General features: G+C 47.6%; 7 protein-coding genes across 7 annotated transcripts; 1 reads left to right on the top strand and 6 right to left on the bottom strand.

Moving 5' to 3' along the window:
* Positions 1-109: 109 nt before the first annotated feature.
* On the top strand, positions 110-1,065 carry N7517_008306 (uncharacterized protein; the record flags this gene model as incomplete). Its single annotated transcript, XM_056726036.1, has 2 exons — positions 110-579; positions 639-1,065. The coding sequence occupies 2 exons, from the start codon at positions 110-112 to the stop codon at positions 1,063-1,065; spliced, it is 897 nt and encodes a 298-aa protein (XP_056576887.1).
* A 1,007-nt stretch (positions 1,066-2,072) lies between these two features.
* N7517_008305 (DUF1993 domain-containing protein) lies at positions 2,073-2,585 on the bottom strand (the record flags this gene model as incomplete). The annotated part of the gene is made up of 1 exon (XM_056726035.1): positions 2,073-2,585. One exon carries the CDS (start codon positions 2,583-2,585, stop codon positions 2,073-2,075), a length of 513 nt encoding a protein of 170 aa, XP_056576886.1.
* Positions 2,586-4,036: 1,451 nt separating this feature from the next.
* Positions 4,037-5,191, bottom strand: N7517_008304 (uncharacterized protein; the record flags this gene model as incomplete). The annotated part of the gene is made up of 1 exon (XM_056726034.1): positions 4,037-5,191. One exon carries the CDS (start codon positions 5,189-5,191, stop codon positions 4,037-4,039), a length of 1,155 nt encoding a protein of 384 aa, XP_056576885.1.
* A 96-nt stretch (positions 5,192-5,287) lies between these two features.
* On the bottom strand, positions 5,288-6,211 carry N7517_008303 (uncharacterized protein; the record flags this gene model as incomplete). Its single annotated transcript, XM_056726033.1, has 1 exon — positions 5,288-6,211. One exon carries the CDS (start codon positions 6,209-6,211, stop codon positions 5,288-5,290), a length of 924 nt encoding a protein of 307 aa, XP_056576884.1.
* A 495-nt stretch (positions 6,212-6,706) lies between these two features.
* N7517_008302 (uncharacterized protein) lies at positions 6,707-10,767 on the bottom strand (the record flags this gene model as incomplete). The annotated part of the gene is made up of 2 exons (XM_056726032.1): positions 6,707-10,147; positions 10,252-10,767. The coding sequence occupies 2 exons, from the start codon at positions 10,765-10,767 to the stop codon at positions 6,707-6,709; spliced, it is 3,957 nt and encodes a 1,318-aa protein (XP_056576883.1).
* An 892-nt stretch (positions 10,768-11,659) lies between these two features.
* Positions 11,660-13,075, bottom strand: N7517_008301 (uncharacterized protein; the record flags this gene model as incomplete). The annotated part of the gene is made up of 1 exon (XM_056726031.1): positions 11,660-13,075. One exon carries the CDS (start codon positions 13,073-13,075, stop codon positions 11,660-11,662), a length of 1,416 nt encoding a protein of 471 aa, XP_056576882.1.
* A 379-nt stretch (positions 13,076-13,454) lies between these two features.
* On the bottom strand, positions 13,455-14,300 carry N7517_008300 (F1F0 ATP synthase subunit delta; the record flags this gene model as incomplete). Its single annotated transcript, XM_056726030.1, has 6 exons — positions 13,455-13,487; positions 13,542-13,631; positions 13,689-13,777; positions 13,865-13,995; positions 14,076-14,098; positions 14,169-14,300. The coding sequence occupies 6 exons, from the start codon at positions 14,298-14,300 to the stop codon at positions 13,455-13,457; spliced, it is 498 nt and encodes a 165-aa protein (XP_056576881.1).
* Positions 14,301-14,940: the final 640 nt, after the last annotated feature.

Below are 14,940 nucleotides of genomic sequence, written 5' to 3'. Positions count from 1 at the left end.
ATGAAAAGGGGAAAACAAACGAGCGCGATTTTTGTACTTCGTACGGAGTGAGATAATACTTCAATAAATTCTCTCCTGTTCTACTCAGTGAGAATCTGATATCTGCATCATGCCAACCGCCTCCACACTCTCCGGCTACACATTCTCCAACTGGGGTCCACTCACAACAACCTTCACTGCTCCAACCAGTTGCGCAACACTCACCAGCAATGTAGGGGCTGGGGAGTCAATCCCGTTCCCGCGTCTCTACTATAGAGCCGAATGCTCACCCGAATATGACTGGTCGTGTGTGCCAACAGGCACAATCACCTCCCTACCGCCACAATATACATCTCTGGATTTAAATCCGCAGAACGAGATGCATAAGAATTATTTCTCACCAGGCCTGTACTGCCCATCCGGATGGGCAACCGTAGGACTGGCATCGAGAGACGGCGACAAGCCAGTGACTTCCTCGGGCGTGGTCAGTCCGATAGCACCAGTGCCCACGCACTTCTATTTCCCTTTTGCGAATACACCGGAAAATGTGTTTGTGCAAATGCTGGAACCTAATGAAACAGCCGTGTGGTGTTGTCCGAGGTTCGTGTCTGATTTTCATGTTGTAGTGCGTGAATAAATGGTCTAATATTTTACCATAGTTCGATGACCGCAAACACCTTAGTAGGGTGCTACTCAGCACTTCCAGACTACGAAATAAGCACGGTTTGCGAGATGGTCATGCCGAGTTACAATATTGATATAGAGTCTGCGACGGTGCTCTTGGACGGCACCACGGTGAGCGGGCCAATGATGTCACTTACTGGGACACATCCGGTTTCCACCAGGCATCATAACGTTCCTGACGATTATGAATTCGTTGGTCTTACCATTGCACCTTTTGTTACGATCGTGCATCGGTCAGGGGATCTACCTGCCTCGACGACTGTGCATCAGTCAAGCGACCTACCCACCTCGCCATCTACGGTGAAGACGAACGGTGTGTCGTCGAATATGGGAAACTTCGGTGGTGTTCTTCTAGTATGGACTGCCATGACAGTGGGAGTAGCAAAAGCTATGTTCTGGTGATGATTTACATTCGTTTAAGATAAGCATTTGTTAGGACCATCTCGCTGTTCCTCCACAGTTCATGATCTCCGAACCCTGGAGCTAAGGCTCTATCTTTTTGATTAACCACGCCACTTATCAATAGTTAGCAAATTGTTCTCAAGCAAAGAGAGTTTAAACTCACATCTCGATTGTATAGGTCTAAGATCCCTAATTACAACTAGAATATGAGGACCTGGGATTGACGCCCAAAATGACCGCTTTTGAGGCCAGAATGCCTTTCCACCCGTAACTTTGGACGTCCAGTTGCCCCTTGACCGCCCACTGCCCTATATAACACCACTATTATACACCCGCCTAACAATGATAGTCACCCTCCGGTCCTGATGTTACATATTTAGATTCAAGAGATGTCTCTCTTGCAAGTACATAGGTCATGTTTGTGCAAAAATCACAAGTCGGACTTCATATTTCTATACAAGATTCAGGAAGTATATGAATGTTCTTACAACTCCTACAGGGGTGACGTTTGGCTCGCTGACCAAACATTGCGCCTTTGTGGCCAGCTGGCGTAGGGTTACAACCCAAGCACCCGCGATCTGTCACACCCAGATTCCATGCTCCCAGACATGCTATTGATTGCTCCCAGAAGTAGTAACCAAGCTCTTATATGAACGAAATGCTAAGTTCCTCCCTATACTTTCATTTAATGCGGGCACGTCTAGTACCAGCTCGATAGCTTCCTCACGTACATTATGCATATCAATTTACTGAAATCGAGCATGCTGTTATTTATTCTAAAGTAATCTGATAGACCCGAGGGTACTCGGCAATGCGGGCGGATCATAAATGCTTGTTATACACTAAGATTATCCAATATGGTCCCAACGGTCTTTGGAGTCGCATTCTGGTATACTATCGATAACTTATGGAAACCTATGGAAACATGTTACAAATTCATTCAAACCCCAGTTCAATTGTTTAGGGCTCTATTCGGTTAAATTCAACAAATTCTATGTTACACATCCTCAAGCGAGTCGTCGAGAAGAGAATCCGACATAATAGTCCAGCTTACCCAGCGGCACTCCCTCCTTCCGCAAAATTCCATACGCGGTAGTGAGATGAAAGTAAATATTCGGCAAGACAATGGTATGGGCATAGATAGCACCGCTAATTTCCGCCGCCTGATCCGGGCCCATTTGAGTGAGCTTAAGCTTCTCAGCGTGCTGGTTGACGACATCCTTGTCGGCCTCTTTCAGCGCTTTTAGCACCTTCTCAATCCGCTCGTAGCATTCGGCATATGTGGTGGGTTTTCCTTCAGTGGTTACCGGCTCCCGACCGGTCAGTCGGGCGACCAGGTATTCAGAGAATTGGGTTACGAGGCGCACTTGGTCGGTCACTGGATACATGTCCTCACAGAGACGTGCATTGAGCAGATCGGTAGCATTAGGGCGTTGCTCGGCTTGTTGGAGAAAGTGGGACAGGGAGCCTAGGATGTGTTCGGCCACCACAATGGTTCCGTCATAGAAGGTGTGGACCATGTTGGAGTAGGAGGTTTGATGTATGAAATCTTGAGAAAAGGTTTGAAGAGTTTTAAAGTGAATGTTCTCAAAGGTTACAGACATGAGGGGCCAGTCTCACCCTAGGGGTCGGCCCCAGGGATCTAGCCATCTCTAGTTAGAATTTTGGGGGCTGAAAATGCTAGGACATGATGTAATAATAAGGGATCAGGCGATGCAGGTAAAGATAATTTTGTTTTGTCTATATTTGTGCCATTTCATCTGTTAGGACACTGAGAATGTAGGGACCAAAGGGTAGGAGGGGAGAGTTATATTGGAAGGGAGATATCGTATGGAGGGGGTTGCTGTCTGGGGTACTACATGGTGGCCTAAGGCATCAACTCCGAGTACTGAAGTTTTGAAGTAGCCATGGGAGATATGGTAGGTTTGGTGGCAATGAATTTATAGCAGAAAAGATATCGAGCATAGGCGTTTGCGAGTTCGGTTGGCTCACTTAGCAATGTCGATAGAAGCCTCAACCTCATTGATGCGCTTAGCGATGTCAATAGACGGTTCACTCTCACCTCCCATTCCCCGGAGCTATACAGTCCACCGGGAGCTATAGGTCCTCTGGGACCATGCCATGGATTCTGGGATCGAATATGATCCCAGAAATATAAGGGTCTCACTCGCGAGATAAAAAAAAGCGGGATCTGGTCTGGGTAATTAATATTTGGAATGCAAATTAAAACGCGGGCAAAGCCAAAGACACTTTTTGAAGAGACATGACGTTGATGAACAATAACATGCAACCAACGGTTATTTGGGAGTTGACCGAAAGCACAATCAATATCAACGATGCTTTCCACGAAAATCAGTAGAATAAACGAGAATAGACACATAGTCTGTAAGACATCGTCGACGAGTAGTACAAGGCCCATAGTGTTGTTGATTAAACAATTGGTTGTCTCAGAAATGCGAGGGTTTAGAAAAATTATAATTATAATTTATTGTGTTTTTAGAGAAGTAGGGTGTTTATTGAATAGTATTGGGTAAGTACCAACCAGGATCATCTATACTCTTTCATCGGATATCGCCTTTTTTTCACTATAAAAAAGGTAAATCAATTAACCATACCAGCAAAAAGCAAAAAAAAAAAGGAAACGACGGCTGCATGATTTGAACATGCGCCTCCGAAGAGAATTGATTTCGAGTCAATCGCCTTAGACCACTCGGCCAAACCGCCTTGTTATTGAAGAAATGAAATAGGAATAGCAATATAAAGGATATTTAATTGAGGCGCATAAATTGCGCAATTCCTTTTGGCATTTTCTTTGCTCTAAAGTATATCTTGCTTATAGTAAGGGTAAGTTGAAGAGATTTACGGGTCTCGTTATATTGCCAAGACGTCATGAGCCACAAATTAGGGAAGATACGTGGAGTCTATAGAAACACAAAACATCCTACCGTACACTACTAGTTTGACGGACTAACTACAATGTCTTCCTCGCCGAAAAAGAGAGGACCTCAAAATCAGAATAGTCAACTGCTCGAATTTGTACCTCCCTAGCACGCTCACGCTCTGCGTCCGATTCATGTTTCCATTTCTCTGCTTCCATTACACCAACTGGCCAGTCCTTAGTCTCGTCCATGATAAGATCCGCCAGCTCCTGTGGCAACCTATTCAAAGAGTCCACATTGGCCAGGACCGACTCTCGCCACCATTCATGTTGCTGTGGAGGAACATTTCGAGTGGAGCAGATCCGGTAATGGGGGTCAACCAGGAAAAGGGTAATGTATCTTTGGTGACCGGGGCGGGTAGCATCTTCCAGCGAGAATGATTTATTTTTGTGTCGAAGAGAGTTGGCCCAGGCTAGAAATCGACCTTGATATGTGACCACGGAGCCTAAAGTTTGGAGCCTTGGAGTCCACAAGGTGAATCCTTCGGAATTCTTTATAACTGGAAGACCAAAGATTTTGTGCATTGCATCCATCCCAATTCGACACTCATATGGGTCGAGTTCATCTTCTTGTTGGAAGGATATATACGCTTCGGTGATGTTTTCCACGTCGTAGTAGTACCGTGAGGTAGCGACAATGTGTTCGTTTAACAAACCATCAACGTGGAAGTCGTCATCACCCTGATAGCATGGATTCTCCGGTGTGAGATCAATACTAGATATGCGAACGATCACTTGTAGGCCGTCTTTCCGAAACTCGTCTTGTAGGGATATAGACTGGTATTGGTGTTCACTGGGTGGAGAGCGGCTGTAGTCTTTCCTTTTCTCAATGAAAGACTTGATTGTCTTTCCCTGTTTCCAATCTTCGTAAGAGTAGGAAATTCCCGCCTCGGGGTACTTGAATGTGTGTAGTCGTAGGCTTTTGCCGCCTACAAGTTCGGATATCTCTTCTTCTGATGGAGACTCTCCGGAAAACATAGACGGAGGCATTTCCCACATCTCTGGTGTCATAGCCGCAAGAAAATCATCAGGATCTTCTGATTCAGTTGGATCGGGGTCATCGACCCTATATTTTTGATCGAGCTCGGGAAGTGTAAGATACTCCTTGAGTCTTACACAATACGCATCCCATATATCTTTTGTCCAACGCTGGTCCGGGAGTCGCCTCCTGACCCGACCGGGGAACATTTCGCCATATATGTCGTGGGGATCACAGGCCTCAAATCCATAGGTCTTGATACGCAGTGGGTAGCGGCTAGTTGGGCCTTTGACCAGAATATCATTTCAGGGGTCTAGGCTCGTAGAGATCAGTCTCTCTATGGCACGATAGGCCTGCGCGTTTTTGGGATGCAGATTGTTGATATAGGACATAATTCGCACATCTGTAGCCTTAAGGCCGAGTGATACCTCGCAAGGTAACCACTGGAATCGATTGGACCAGCGGTACATGTGACAAATAAGACGACTATCCGGTAGGAATGTCTGCTTCGGGTATTTCGCCTTCACTTTCTCGTCGGGATGCTCTGGGGTTGGCGGGACGTGGGCATTGGATGTAAGCGGACTGGAAATCCCATTATCAACCAAATTGACCCGGCCTCCCTGGTCAAACACGGAAGAGCGACCACATGCCAGCTGAAATAGTGAGGGGTCAACCAGATCAAGAACTGGGTTCCGATTGACTCCTTTCATTGATGGATTTCGGAGCATGGAGAATGCCTCCTGCAAATCGTGCTGCGACTCCCTCCCAAGGTCCGATTTGCAAACTCCAGAGTCGGCATTGAAAGTGAGAATATGACCGGTTTCTTGGAATTGAACGGCCTTATCTATTAGCTCCATTTTGCACCATTCCCACATTTTGGGAGTGACGAGGTCCATATCGATGCAGACATCCCAGTCTAGTTCTAAATAGCGTTCCGCTTTCCAAGTAGACAGAGCATCAGTATGCCACTGGCCGACGATGTTTTCATCAAAGATACCGCGCTCCCAGTTTGGCTTTTCGGTCACTCGTCCCATAAGGCGTAACATCATAACTTCGGGGAATGTCAAACGCTGAGCTCGACCTCGACCTCGGCCACCAAGGTCGAGAATCTCCAGGGCTCCATGTGCAAAGCGTTCACCGGTAGGTAGTTCATAATCGATAGGAATATCGCCGAATCCGGGGACCTGAAGCTTGTCGTCCCCTGTATTGTTCATCTGGATGCAGCTCATTTTTTTGGAGCTCGAGGAGAAGAGGAACAGCAGCAATTGTAGTGAACGCTACCAAGACACTTTTTTCTCAGCCATTATTTATTACGCCCAAGGGGTATATTTGTGGAAAGATTCCTTGAGTCCTCAAAAATGACTCACGCTCGGAGGTTAGCTCAGTCCCACTAGCGCTAAATTGACCGGAATTACAGATCCTATCGTCACGTCCGTTCATTTCTGGAAATTCGAAGCAAAAGATGCCCGTATTCTCACCTAGATGAATGCTCCTTCGGGAGGGACCGGAAGAAGACCAGGTGCTGGTTCCAGGCGTTTTAGACACTATGTAGACAAAACATCGCCTCGGCTTCCTTGTACTTCCTACTTCCTGGTTCTTCCAAGTCTCTAAATCTATTCAATACAATCATAAGGAGAAGTTTTTAGGACATGAAATCCCAAGAGCTCACATCAACCCCAGGTGAGTGCAACAGCTGGGCCTCGAAACAACCTTTCACTACTACTTTAATGTTCTGTGAACAGCAAAGTCGGCACGGGCCACGGCAGCGTGGACTGAACGGCATCGTCGTCGCCATCGTACTCGGGAGACACCACTTTTGATGGGAGGCGCAATGGCAACTTGGACTGAATGAAATCATCGCCATACTTGGGAGACAACATCATTTCTTCAAATGCATCATCCGGCGCTCTTCGTATCTCTTCCTCTCGGATTATATGAGCGACATCTGAATGGTTATGCGAAAGGGCCCATAAGTGCGGCGTGCGTCGATAAAGGAAATCACGAGACCTCAGATCAATCCCAGGTGACTGCAAAAATAGCTGGACCACCTCGAAATGACCTTTTGCTGCCGCCCATGAGAGTGGTGTTCGCCCGTAATTGGTGTCGGTGAGGTCAGGGTCCACGCCTTCTGTATTCAATAGCCGCCTGACAATACCAGTGGCCCCGCTTTCACTGGCGTATGAAAGCGGCGTACGATTGTAGGTGGACTTAGAATTAGGATTGACTTTTCCCGTATCTAACAGGAGATTGGATAGGACCTCGTTGCCACGCTCGGCGGCGATTGACAACGCGGTGCGGCCACCTAAAATGGAATCACCATAGTCAATATCTTGGGCCCCACTGTCGAGCAGGAGCTTGGATATTGAATCGTGCCCTGCTATAAGAGACGAGAGGAGTGGGGTTCGGCGCTCGCACGAGTCTTTCGCGTCAAGTTGGACAGCGTTTGTTGCGATCAAAAGCTTGACTACTTCAATGTGACCTCCCCCTGCGGCCCAGGATAAAGGCGAATAGCCTTCGTGATTCCGGCAATCCGGGTCAACCCCCTCGACGCAGAGAAGAAGTTTGACTAGTGTATCATGACCGCCTGCTGCAGCCAGACTAAGTGGTGTATTACCCGCTGCACTCTGCCACGTCGGGTCAATTCCTTTTTGTTTCAGCAGGAGCCTCACGATCTCCAAATGGCCATTTTCCGCGGCTGTCGAGAGCGGCGATTTATCTGGGGAATCACCATTTGCATCAGCCCCGGATGCTAGCAGAAGTCTCACAACTTTCTCGTGGCCATTTCCTGCTGCCTCCCAGAGTGCCATCGATTTCGAATGGTATGCTGCATCAAGGAATTCCTTTTCCCGGCCCAGAAGAATTTCCACAACCTGGGCATGTCCATTGATAGCAGCCTCCTCCAAAGGCTGGTACAATCCCTCCTTGATGTCAGAGGGTTCACCACCAGCTCCCGCATCCAGGAGTAGATTCACAACTTGCTCGTGTCCACCTTTAGCTGCCAATGTCAAAGCAGACCCATCAAAGAACGAGCCCCTGTCATCCAATCCTTGACCAGTACTGTCTATTAGAGCCTTGACTCTTAATTCCAGGCCAAAATACGATCCCAATAAAAGGTCAGAGATGTGAGACTCGTTCCAACTCGACAGGTGAGAGCTTCCCTGGTGTATAGAAAACCACACATCAAATCGCCTGCAACCTAGAGTGCACACTTCGATCACTGATTTCAAAGCCGCTGACTGCCTTTCGCTCGACGCCTTACGAAAGTGCTCGGCCCAGTTCTTGGCTGCGTATTCTAAGAAATCATGTTCTTGGGTATATTCCGTGAGAAGCTTCTCCGGGCAAGACTCAAAGTCCTCAAACAAAAGATATGCAATGCATATGTCATTGAGAATGTTGTTTGATTCGGTTGGCACCAGAGAATGCTTCCATTTAGGGAAGGCGATATCGCTATGCGGCTGATTTTCGACAGCTCTATAATTTGTTGAGGATCTCCGCTCCGCGCTTGGTTTGGATGTACACCCTGCCTTCTTCACTAAAAACTCCTTTGCAGTCTGGTGCAACAGATATATTTTTGAATCGATGATGGTCACAAACAGCCCGCATAGATTTCTCACCACGGTGGGAAACCGTGTCTCCGACTCAAGATCGAGATCCTCGTACGTACGGTCAGTTGGGCCTATTGCAAGGGCGATCCTCATCTCTTTGAGGGTCATGGGTCTGACAGCAGAGACAACAATATGGAGAAGTTTTTGGGCTTTTGCCTGGTCGGGACTCCGAGCCAGGATGTTCTCGTACGCTTCGTCAACTGTCCTAGGGAGTGTGCGAATGATCTCTTGTACTTTCGAATTCGTGTAGCTGATGCTGTTCTCAATCACGTCAAAGATCAGAGTGACCCAAAGATATGTCCGATGAGAGATAAGCAGAAGCTGATTGCGAAGAAACACGCGTTCGTGATTGTCAAGCTGCAGACGATCCCCCATTTCCTCAACGCGGGTCTGAATAACCAGATTGATCTCATTGGAGATCTTCTCTGTCTCAACATCGTCTTCGCCGCTCAGGTGGATTTCTGGAACGCGATTCTTCAGAGGTTGAAACTCGCGCTGTATATGAGCATATGGCCGACTCGTTACCAGGAATTTTAACCACGACTTGCTGTTCTCCCTGCGGTAGAACCTGTTCAAAGCTTGCGTGAGTTGAGCACGTTCACTCTCCTCACACTCGTCCAGAGCGTCTAGAACACAAACGATTTCCCCGGCATTCGGGCCGCTCGCTACTTTGAGCAGCAAGTCCCACAAGCTGGAGAAAGACTTGGTAAGCCAACCTGGATCTGTCCTGAAATCTTCAAGTATGGATTTGTGCAAAAGCTTGTCATTCTGGAGAAACAATTGGCGTAGCATGGCACACAAGGCATTCACTGCACTCTTTTGCTCCGTATGATCATCTTTGAAAAAGAAGTAGCAGACGATCCGCTTTTCAGACCCCCGAATCTCGTGGTCGACTAGACTTTTTGCCAGCACTGATTTCCCACAGCCAGGGTCTGCAGAAACCCAAAGCAAGCAAGATGATGGATTGTCCCTCCACCCTTGAAATAGAGGATGATTTGTGAACCATTGACATGTGCCCTCGACTGATTCCTGGTTTCTGTCTTTGTGATCCTCATAGCGGGAAGTATAAAGCGCCTTGAGAAGCTCATCCCGAGCAGAAGCAGTTTGAGGGTTTTTGTGCCTTCTCAGGGTGTCCAGGATGTCATTGGTATTTTCCCGCACCTCTAAAAGACTTCGCTCATGCTTTTCCAGGCCACTGTGCAATTTTGCTGAGTCAATGACCGAAGTGAAGTTCCTGCACAGCGTCTCTGAGTCCTTAATATCCGCTAGTTTTTCCTTCCAACTGTTGACTGCAAACGTCTCTTTGAATTTCTGTCTGATCGGGTGTCTAGAAAGGTGACACAGAGCTCGGGCTTGGAACTCCAGAACTCCTGAATAGAGATCCAGCATACTGGCTTCGAACTCAGTCGCAAACCGGCCAGCATCGTCCGCGCTGGCAAGAACAACATCTTTGCGTGACAAGTACAGTTTCTCAATCACATTGAATTGGCAGATCAGTTTTGACGTATAGTCAAAGCCAGATAGTAGCGCCTTGTGCTCGTTCACTGATCGAATGAGCAGCTAAACCTAAGCTTTAGCAATCTCGTTGGACAGTATTGGAAAACACCTGCAACGAACGAAAAGAACAACAAAAAAGGCAACAAAAAAAATGCAGTTGAACCTACTGATAAAATCACTGTGACTCCTGCGCAAGCCAGCGCAACATGCGGATCTGCAGAAGCCGCCGGGGAAACGATATCCCTCACAGCCAGCACATTATTCACAATCCCAGTCAAGATACTTTCGATAGAAACGTGATTTTCGCGTAGTCGAACTTTCCATTTCTTTTTCTCAAGAGCTTGGATTCTGTTGACAGTGAAATTAGACAACTGCTTCTGGCGATCAAAAGATGTCATCCCCGCAATCGCAAATCCCAGCTCTGATTCCAGAATCGACAAATATGTCTCCATGACCTTTCTCGTCTGGTCATCGGAACTGTCTCGCAGAGCCTTTTCTGCTCGGTCCCAGAGATCGCGAGGCTCATCTTGTGATGTGGATTGAGCACCGAGAACCTCGCTGTCGCCATGCGGGGTATCCGGTCCATTGTCTGCCAATGTTGATTGAGAGTGTAGAAACCTCTTGAAAGTAATTGCCCCAGCGCCCTTTATTTCGCGAAACCGATGTGAGAAAGAACGACGCATTTTGTGCTGAGCCGTGAAGATTCTAAGATTGGAGCTTGCCCCGAATGAGAGGCGCTAGAGCTGCCCATGGCCCCTGTCACTCAGCTGACATCAGCTAGTAAACAACACGCTTCCACACTGTTGAAGATCGCTATAATGGCCCTCACCTTCAACGTGGAAATATACGGTCTGTGAAGTACCAGACTGCTAAAACAGAGAGCCTCGCACCTACCTAGTTGAACTTTCGTCTCATTAGTTGGCGTCAAACACTCCGAGTGGATGGAAATTCGAATGCTCGACGTAAGAAGATTCGTCTTTCTGGAGCTCCTATGAAAAACTGGTGACGCGTTCAATACCATGTCACTTTGTTAGAAGAGTGGAAGCTGTTTTGGATTTCGCCGAAGCATAGGCACTGTGTACTTTTTAATGATCTTTTGGGTAGTCTTTTGAGATATCGTCTTAGTTGGATCTAGAATTGGTGTAATGCTAGTGTATTCAAATGTATACATACTCATATTATAAACTGCACAGGTGAAATCTGAACTGGCGCAATGGCGGTAAGAGACTGCTGTACACTATGGTTGCGAGAAGCTCTAGAACCACTTATATTTTTGTAGTACAGCATTTACGATGGCCCCAGGCTACGTTCAATATATGTCTATATCAAAGGGGGCATGGGACAGGGTACAAATAGCCTCACTACTGAAATCTGTTGAATGCATGCTCATGACTCGGCTTTCAGCCACAAAAATGTATCAAATAGAGCAAAACTAGAATTACCACGACACAAGGAGATACTCGTATAACATACTGCATACAAACTGTGTTCGGGGAAAGTATAGATAGAATTCCCTGGTCCGCATGGCACCTGGATCTTGTTCAACCTCAATTGCTCACCACCTCAGGGAGCTACTCAATTCGAATGGCCAGTGTCCGGATTCCACTGGCAGCCGCAAGACACTCCACATTTGAACAGCACAAAAACGACGATGTTGATCAGCAGATACAGTAAAGCTCTGGCAAGGTAGAGCATTACAGCGCCAGCTCGGGTGTTGACCAATGGATGTGTTGCAGCGAAGATAACACGGAGAGGTAGCAATACAACAAGAGCCGGGACGATGAAGCAAGTGTGGAATAGCAAGTCATCGATGACTGGGTGGCAAGCGATGTGTTCGAATTCGGTAGGGAAATGCGGAGAGGGTTGTTGAGGGAGATCACTTGGAGTCATTCGAAATTTGAAAGTGTACCTTGGTGGTTTCTCAGTGGATGAAATAGGCGCATGTCGGATTCTGTAAAGCGAAAATGAAATCGCAAGAAATGCAGGGGTATTCTGCTTGGTGTTACCCACACTTTTCGAATCGTCTGCAACAGGAGTGTCGCCCACATTGTCGGCTCTCACTTCCCGGGCACTAGCATCCGAGCCGACGCGAGTGAAGAATGATGTTCGACGTGTTTCACGATATGGCAAGCTGGAAAGGGAGGAGACACGTATATCATGGTTCTTTGGAATACGGGGTGCCGGAGACTGTGTTGTTTTTGGAGGGATGTTGCAGGGTGAATACTTTTGAGAGTTCGCGAGACGAGTGAGCTTCCATTTCCGGTATTGTTTCTTCTGTCGATGCAAAGCAACATAATCCTGTCTTCTTTCAATCGAAGGTAGGGGACGACGTGTCGCACGAGAAGGTGGAGATAGCGAGGCGGCAGGAGAAAATCGAACGCTTCGCAGCAGTGAACCTGATTTGGCAGATTTCTCAAAGTTACTGGCATTTACGCCTGGGTGACGATTCGCCAGGGCAGCAACAGGATACTTAATCCACTGTCGGCGGCCAATGGAAAGGCGTCGCAACTTTGAGGGTTTGGCGGATTCGCTTCCATCGTCTTGACGAACCAAGCTTGCCTCTGGCGAATCTTGGAAGCAATCGAAATTGAACTCCCCCATCTGGGGTGCAGAGCTCGTCCGTAAGTTCTCCATTTTATAGCAACGAAAGGACCCAGTAGGTTCCTCCATGCTCTCTCGTTCGCTGTGTGATGCGGGTGTGTTTTGGGGATTCAAGGGCTCAGCGCCATCAAGAGTGTGGTACTTATCCACATCAACATCCAACTCAAGTCGAGGACATTGGCGGCTGGAATCGAAACCACGGTGGGCTTGCTTTGGGCCTGCTTCTGCTTTTATCTGGCCACCTGGCTGTGTTTCGTCAGTTCGATCAAACCTAGTGAATGGCGATGGTGCAAAAGGCGAAAAGAAGCCATCCGTGGGGGGATCCGTCATCTTCAGTCGAGCATCCACGATGCCGAGAGGGTCTGACTTGAGTGATTTAACGAATGCCATGTCTGCACGGTCAGCTGAAGATGAAAGTCGATGGTTCCGAATGAAAGGTGCAAGTCATCTGCCAAACTTCCAAGCTTGGAAGGTGCGCTCCCACCTCTACCATATCCCAGGTTATACATGGAAAAGTCGGTTTCATAAATTAAGCCACTAGAAGATGTTTTAGAAAAAGACATCTAAACAGAATATCTGAGAAGACCACTGAAAGACCACTGAAGATACCACTGAAGAGACATCACAAAGTTGCATAAGCGGCCAACTATTCTTGTAGAATGTAGATAGCAGAAACGATATAATTAGCAAGTAAAATTAGAGGGCAAGGGAGAATTGCTATAATTCTACATGTTCATGGTTGGGGCGATAATGGTTATGTACATCAAGTCTATTTGACGTGAGCCTGCAGGGTCTCGAGAACCTATTCAAGAAAAGTCAGTATTTAACCAAACCAGTACTCCCCGCGGGTTCATACCTCAAGCTCAATCTTGGCCTCAGCGATATCCTGCTCGCTGCCGCTGCCGCTGGCAATCTTCTGGGACTCGGCGATCTGGGCACGGATGGACTAGCAAGGAAGTTTCAGTTAGCTTGAGTCACGACGTCGCTCAGAAAAATAACGTACATCGGCGCTGAAATCCTCAAGAGCGAAACCCTCGACAGCGTTGATGCTGAGCTGGGAGTCGGGCTGGACAACGGCGAAGCCACCGGACACTATATAGCAACCATTGTTAGCTGATCAATTCAATTGACAAGAGACCAGATTTGCGGGATGTCTCAGGGCGCGCGGATCGGACGTACGGAAGTACTGCTTGGTGGCGCCGTTCTCCTCAATGATCTCGACGAGACCGGGCTTAAGCTGCTCGATGGAGGGAACGTGGTTGGCGAGGACACCCATCTCACCGGAGGCGGCGGGAATGTTGACCTGGGTACTGTAATCGCGAATGTTGGTCAGTATTTGGAAAAGGACGCAGGCACCGTCGACGTGGGCGCAGGTGGAAGCATAACATACACGCCAGTCGAGCGGTAGATGGTCTGTCAATCAATTATCATGTCAGTAATTAGGCTATTATGCTGGGGTGCCGGCCGGAGTTCGTTCACGCACCTTGTGAGGCAGAGTCAGGGACAGCTTGATCTTGTCGGCGACGGCCTCAGCGTAACCACGGCGCTGGACGGGAGCACCGAGGAAAGAAGGGCGAGCCCGGAGGGCGGAGCGAGCGAAGCGGAAGGAGCTCATTTTGCAGTGGTGGATGACGTGCAAAGGCTGGATTATCCCTCTTGAAGTTGCGTTGCAAAGGTCGAAGTCGGAATGCCGGTTGTTCCCTAGCGGCTAGTCACGTGGCACGGGAATTCAACGGCCGGACTATGGCCAGTATGAGCTGTGTTTACTATGGTCATTCTATGCATATTTTATGAGAATACAATGAGAAAGCATATCATTTCAATTATTGTTCTATGTATTTCAGTATTTGTCTGCTTTGGAAATTGAATTCTTGCCCGAGGTCCAATTCCAAAGGTGGAGTTTCGACGCCGAGAACTAGTTGGTCTGGAAGTTCTAGCTTGTAATCGGGTACAACGCATTGTATATGTGCACTGGACTTGCTGCTTTATGTGGCACCCGAAATAAATTCTTCTTCGATACCCGTAGACAGTAGTACATACTTGACTTGCATATGGGGAAGTATATCACGCACGTGATATACATGGAATCAGGTCACGTGTATGTGAGCGGCAGAAAGAAGAGAGACAAAGTTGCAGACTGGAGAATTGCGAAAAGCAAGCCAAAAAGACCCGGATTTTGAACTATCTAGAACAGTCTATTGAAATAAAATATAATGCAATACCATATCAAAATATTATGACGTTGTCTAGGACAA

Source organism: Penicillium concentricum (assembly GCF_028827145.1).
Source record: "Penicillium concentricum strain IBT 3081 chromosome Unknown utg000003l_segment0_segment0, whole genome shotgun sequence".
Classification (NCBI taxonomy): Eukaryota; Fungi; Ascomycota; class Eurotiomycetes; order Eurotiales; family Aspergillaceae; genus Penicillium; species Penicillium concentricum.
Note: the sequence above shows the minus strand (reverse complement) of the source record. Positions and strands in the feature narration are given on the sequence as shown.